At 36.2% G+C, this 6,000-nt stretch overlaps 1 protein-coding gene across 1 annotated transcript; it reads right to left on the minus strand.

Moving 5' to 3' along the window:
• Nucleotides 1–916: 916 nt before the first annotated feature.
• Nucleotides 917–5,439, minus strand: LOC122580228 (glutamate receptor 2.5-like). The gene is made up of 6 exons (XM_043752507.1): nt 5,205–5,439; nt 3,029–4,206; nt 2,569–2,928; nt 2,152–2,470; nt 1,490–1,875; nt 917–1,385 (listed from the first exon to the last, which is right to left on the minus strand). The coding sequence occupies exons 1-6, from the start codon at nt 5,308–5,310 to the stop codon at nt 999–1,001; spliced, it is 2,736 nt and encodes a 911-aa protein (XP_043608442.1). The 5' UTR covers nt 5,311–5,439; the 3' UTR covers nt 917–998.
• Between the last annotated feature and the right edge of the window lie 561 nt (nt 5,440–6,000).

The following is a 6,000-nucleotide window of genomic DNA, read 5'->3' on the forward strand; positions in this document are numbered from 1 at the left end:
TTGAGCTAGTAGGGGGCTAAAGGATGTCGTGCCCACTCCAACCAGCACAACTTGTTTAAATTCTGATTCCAAACTCCAAAGTTGAAACAACATGATTTTTCCCCCTGGCCCCTCCCAATGAAGCAATCGACCCACTTTAATGTCAAATCCTGGCTCCACCATAAGAAAAAAATTACCATCTTTGTAGTCAACTATACCATGTCATATATTAGCCCCTATAACATGTGTGTATCTTAACAATTATATTCAGTTCCATAGAATAACAAGAGTTAAATGGTGACAAACATTTCTGACCGAGTCCATTCTAACTATGTGGAAGCAATTGGTTTAAGGACTTATGACCTCTCTACCTTGTCTCTCATATCTAGAAATTTAAAATGCTGAGTTTTGTGGGTATTGTATTGTTGGATAATCAATTTTATGAAACTAATTTGAGCAAACTGTATTTATATTGAACAGAGATGATGCTCTGTTTCCATTTGTCTGCGACGGCCAGAAATAACTCAATCATTTGAACAGAATGGTTTTTAACCATTTCACATAAACACCTCATATAGTCATATAGTAATCTATCTTACAGTCAAACTCCTAACCTAATATTTAGTTAAGATATCAACACTCTCGCTTAAACTAAATATAGTTTAAGTGGGGTCTTCGTTTACATATCTCTAACTTAAATATCACAGCATTGGCTCGTGGTCCTCGTATTGAATCAGATTTTTCTCATCCTTATTTCTTTTCCATTTTAGACAACTCATTGGTGAAATGTTGAACCAAAAGTATAACATTTGCATTCTTAAATATTATTTGGGACGAAATAAAAAAGACACAAGGGGGAAAAAAAATACACAAACAACATTAACAAATACATGATTCCGTTTGCTTGGAAGTTGGAACCCACTAAGAACATGGTGACTTTTGAAGAAGTACTTGCTGTTAATGAATCAGTTAATCAACAGTAAAATCTTATAATACATTTTTTGTATGCTTGGAATGTACTATGCGGCTGCTTGGGTTGGAGTTAATTCTACACCAGGATTATCATGGACAACCCTGGTTCGGAGTAACAATATCAACCATCTGCCAACTCTTCTCTTGATAAGGTTTGATTGGGTTGAGCTCCATATCGAGTCTTGGCGTTTAGCTATTAGATGGATCAATGTGGTGAAAAACACAAAAGCAGAAATACAACCTGACATTATGAACAATCCAGTGAAAGCCCGGGAGTCTAGTCTTCTAGGACCATTGGATTCATGAGCTAATTGAGAACAAGTGGACAGAGATCTCAGCATGTTTTTCTCTAGCATATCTATCTCTCCAGTCTGTGTTACTTTGAGGATGGCCTCTGAAATATCTCTCACGAGTGTTGAACCCTTCGGAAACACCTAAGACATAATCAAGAAAAGAGAAACGCAAAACTGTAAGTATTGCGGTTAATTCATATTTGCTGATTATTATTCTATTTGGAAAATATGAATGAGAGTATTACGAAACCAAAACCGCTAAGTTTGATAGTAGGTCCAATCTTTTCATAGCCTTGGCAATACTTTGCAAGGAATACATTGGCGTGTGGAGATACAAAAAAAGCCGCTTCTATCTCCCCTTCATTGAATGCTATAGGATATTCTTCAATAGATTGAATATGTCTTATATTCTTTGGGCTAAAATGCAAGACATTCACCAGGTAACGAAAAACGAAAGAATTTTCATTGCAGCCAACAACAAAATTGTTTCTGTGAAAATCTAGTGATGGTCGAAACCTTGAATCTGTTATAATTGAAGAGAGGGTTGCGGTGAAACACACAGCAACAATCATATTTACACAAAACCATGTAGCCAGCACTAACCGAGACAAATTGTTTTTGATCAATTCTCCTGCAAGATCAAGCCAATGTTTATGTTATAAACAATGTAGGAACATCAATACAGGTAATGATGTTCTGACCACACCTTGCATTTCTGGATGATCTTATATTGGTTGCAGTCTAAAAGTTGCAACTGGCCCGTTTTGACCCGTTATCTTAACCCGCCCATTTTGCCAGGGCTAGTTGCCAGTCCTAAAACTAGAGCAGATATTTTTTTTTATAGCACAACATCTTGTTCCTAGTGATATGTTTAGTGAAAGCATTTGAGACACACACAATGACTTACTATGTGACAGTGACAAAACTGCAATCGCGAACCAAAGCATCCTTGTTATATATTCTAGGGTAGACGAAGCGTCAAAATCCCCATTTCCATGTATGTGCTCGTTGAACCAAACAACAGAAACTGTCCCTACTGTCATTGCCAGTAAAATAAGCCACATCTTTGTTGTAAAGGCATAGATAAAAATATACCCTTCCTTCAGAGAATCTCTTTTTACCGGAGCTACCATGACCAATTCCGTGTCCATGTAAGGCTGTGAAAACTGAGAATGCTTGTACCGATCTGCTGTTATTTCTATATCACCAATGGCAATATTGAAGTTCTGAATTTTTGGTGATACAAATCTTAATTTGTTATAATTTTCAGATCAAAATCATTTTGAGAGGTATACATGTATGAAACATTAGCAAAAAATAGTACCTTATTATGTACTTCAGCCACCAAATTGTCATATGTGCCTTTGTATGGAACCATAACATAAGACAACGGATAAGGGAGCTCCTTTACAACAGCTTCAAGCACGTCTATTGACATACCAGTCACATAGGTTTTATTCTTGTCTTGGTCATAACTAACTTTAACAAATTGATTGAAAAAAGCTTCTGCAGGCACACCAACCTTCAATGGTTTGTGTTTGCTCTCCAATGCCTTACCACTCTGCAGGATTCTTAGAGGTCCTCCAACGGGCCAATAAGGAAACTGCTTCATGAGAGCAACAAATTTTCTGCCATCTATGTCCCGATCTGCTATTTCTATATCACCAGTGACCATATCATAGTTCTGAATGATTTTGTGATACCAATCACTGTTATCATCTTAAGACAAAAATCATTTAGAAAGGTATATATGCATGAAATGAAACAAAGGCAAAAGATTGTACCTTATTTCGTAATTCAGACATGAAGTTGACTGATATACCTTGAGAACTAATCAACGGGCCATATGTACCTCTGTATGGAGCACTAACTTCGACAAATTGATTGAAATTAGCTTCTAAAGACAGACCAACCTTCAATGGTATATGTTTGCTCTCCAACACCTTACCACCCGGCCAATAAATCAAACCCAGGTTCGCCTTTCCATTTCCATGGTTATCACTTGAGAAACCAGACGCTTGTGACCAAAACCCAATTTTTCTGTAGCTTTTACCAATCACGTTAATGATTTGAAAGGTTGGAAGCTGTACCATTTTCCCGGTTTTATAGCTTATTTCACCACTTAAACCATCGAATTCACTATGTGAAATGCTTTCAAAAAAGTTTACAGATGAACTTGAGCCTTTTGAAGCTTGAATGGCCTTAACAACAGCCCAAGTTGCATCATAAGTGCGTAGAGCGTATATACTAGGGTTTAAATATTCTTCTTCTGGGTATTTGCTTCTAAACTCCCTCCTAAAATGAAGTTTGAATTCTCTAAAAGTGTTACTGGTGACTGCAAAGTTAGTTTTGATTCCGACTACACCTTGCATGCTAGATATAACCGATTGGTCAACTGAATCAAGAACGCTTGCTATATCATCCGAAATGATCCACACATAACCTTTTTCCATCATACCCAGCTTCTTTGCTATATCAAATAATAAGATACATGATCTTATAGATGATTGTAAGATAACAAAAATCCTACTCTCCTGCATCTTGAGCTTTTTTAATTCGTGTTCAATGAAGCGGCTTGCATTTGACAGAGTATGCAAAGGAGGAAATATTAAGTGGCGTTCAATGCTTGAATCAACCAAATGGAGCGCATCTAACAGATGTATCAAGGGGCTAGTACCAAAGCTAAATGTACTATGGTTTTCATATATAGGTGTCACCTTGCGCCAACTGAAGTGGCCAACTATTGCAGCAATGCATTGCATATGGGTTGTGACATCGTGACTCATCTCAAAAAAAGATGGTTCTGTTGCTGAGCGTGGAACTGAGGAAGTGGCTGTCGGGGTTAGAGAAATGATGGGAACCTTCTTGGTGACTTGGTTAAACTCGGAAAGTAAAATGGCTACGTGGGGGCTTATCGTTCCGATAACTGCTTGAACTTGTTTGTTCTTCATGAGGTCAATTACTGTTTAGAAACATAGTTGCTCATCAGAAAGAACTGATTTCCAAGTTCCAACACGAAATTTGAACTAATGTTTGAAAGTTATCGTGTGTACATTGGTGATTTTAGAGTCATCGGTCACTTTTACTTTTTGAAAAGGCAAATTTAAGAGTTATCGGTCACTTAGTGTGATTGTAGATTTAATTAAAACCAGGGGATTTTTGGATTAATGTCTAATACAAGGTGTTGAATAAGGAGTGCACATTGTTAGAGCTAACTCAAGTTCCACATTGAACCGCAGGTATCAAGGGGGTTAAGCCCCCTTGCGGAAGTCTAGAGGCAGGGAACCCAACAAGGTTAAGGGGGTAAGTTTTCCAGAGGGTATCCAAAGGATGTGACTTTCATGTAGACATCCGATGTATTCCATATATACGAATTAGGGTACAACCGTTTAGTATAAAGCATGCTATTGTTGTGGATGGCTAAACATTGTTGTGGATTTACTACCCGATATCATATAGTGGATGTATTCCATATAAACGAATTAGGGACTAACTCACTAAACCATGAAAATATATGTATATATAGTTTAGGATAATGATATGGGTTAAGTACCTTCAAATGTAACCAACTATAACCAAATGTCTATAGTAGGAACGAACTAAGGTTTTGGACATTGTATGTTAACAACTTGATAAATTGTCCAAATTATGTAATATGACATACGTGGCAACCCATATGAGCCGCCACGTGCAAGTTTTTGATTGGCCAACTCATGATTTGAACATTTTTACTATGTTCTTAACACACTATGTCCTATCTGATAGTCGGTTCCCACTGTAGACATTTGATTATAGATAGTTACATTTTGACGCATTAACCCTAATGATGATATATATACCTAATTCATATGCATAAAAATAGGTCTACTTCATACCATACTTACATGACTAGCAAGGAGAATAAACTGTTGAATCAACTCTAGATCAATTAAAGCAATTAAATTGTTCCTACGTACGTACCTTCATAAACTGATCGAGTCGAGTTGCCTTGAGAATCCTTCAGGTGTAAAGTTGGGCAAGAACAAGTACTCGCCATCCTACAGAAATCACGGATAGCCATTTCCATGGCTATCTTTTGTTCTCTGCCAATACGAGAGCTTTTTTCGACCACACCACCTATTGCAAAAGTCACATGTTGGCTATTTGAACAATTCAGTGAATTATTGCCATCATAATATGCATGCACAATACTGATTTTCAGAATGAAAGTTACAAAGACATGCAGCAATAAGTAGATAGACACTCTCATCTTCAGATTGATACAAAGGTTGACTTTACATAATGACTTTACTCGTCAAGTTTGGTTGAAAATGGGAGCAAACCGAGAAATAATGTACGTAAACAGTAAAACCATGAGTTTCCTGGATGGTGTTTATGTCTATTCTTTGACAAAGCCAACGACGCTTTTGTGAAACTTTTTTTAAAAATTTTAATAGAATCTTTTAATAGATATAGATGTAAATAATAAATCCTATTAAAAAAAATCTTCCTAAAATTATAAGAAATGATATATAATATCTACTAACTTTTTTTTTTTCTTAATTTTGTATCCTGATTTTTCCACATGTCATCACCAAATAGTTAGAAAAAATTTTAGACTATTTTGTTAAAAAAGATTAATCATTTCCTTTCTAGATATATATATATACTAGGATTTTTTTACCCGCACGATGTGCGGCTGCTTTAAAAATGTGCTCAATAAAGTGAGATTTGAGTTAAATTTGCTTAAAAAACATTTAATGAAACGCTTAATATG

Source organism: Erigeron canadensis, chromosome 8, assembly GCF_010389155.1.
Source record: "Erigeron canadensis isolate Cc75 chromosome 8, C_canadensis_v1, whole genome shotgun sequence".
NCBI classification, from domain to species: domain Eukaryota; kingdom Viridiplantae; phylum Streptophyta; class Magnoliopsida; order Asterales; family Asteraceae; genus Erigeron; species Erigeron canadensis.

What these genes read in the sequence shown, in the direction of transcription:
- LOC122580228 (XM_043752507.1), bottom strand. Translation starts at nt 5,310, where the DNA reads ATGGAAATGGCTATCCGTGATTTCTGTAGGATGGCGAGTACTTGTTCT. An exon ending in GACTCGATCAGTTTATGAAG is followed by an intron (nt 4,207 to 5,204) that starts GTACGTACGTAG and finishes GTTTCTAAACAG; the next exon opens with TAATTGACCTCATGAAGAAC. An exon ending in AACTTAGCGGTTTTGGTTTC is followed by an intron (nt 1,386 to 1,489) that starts GTAATACTCTCA and finishes ATTATGTCTTAG; the next exon opens with GTGTTTCCGAAGGGTTCAAC.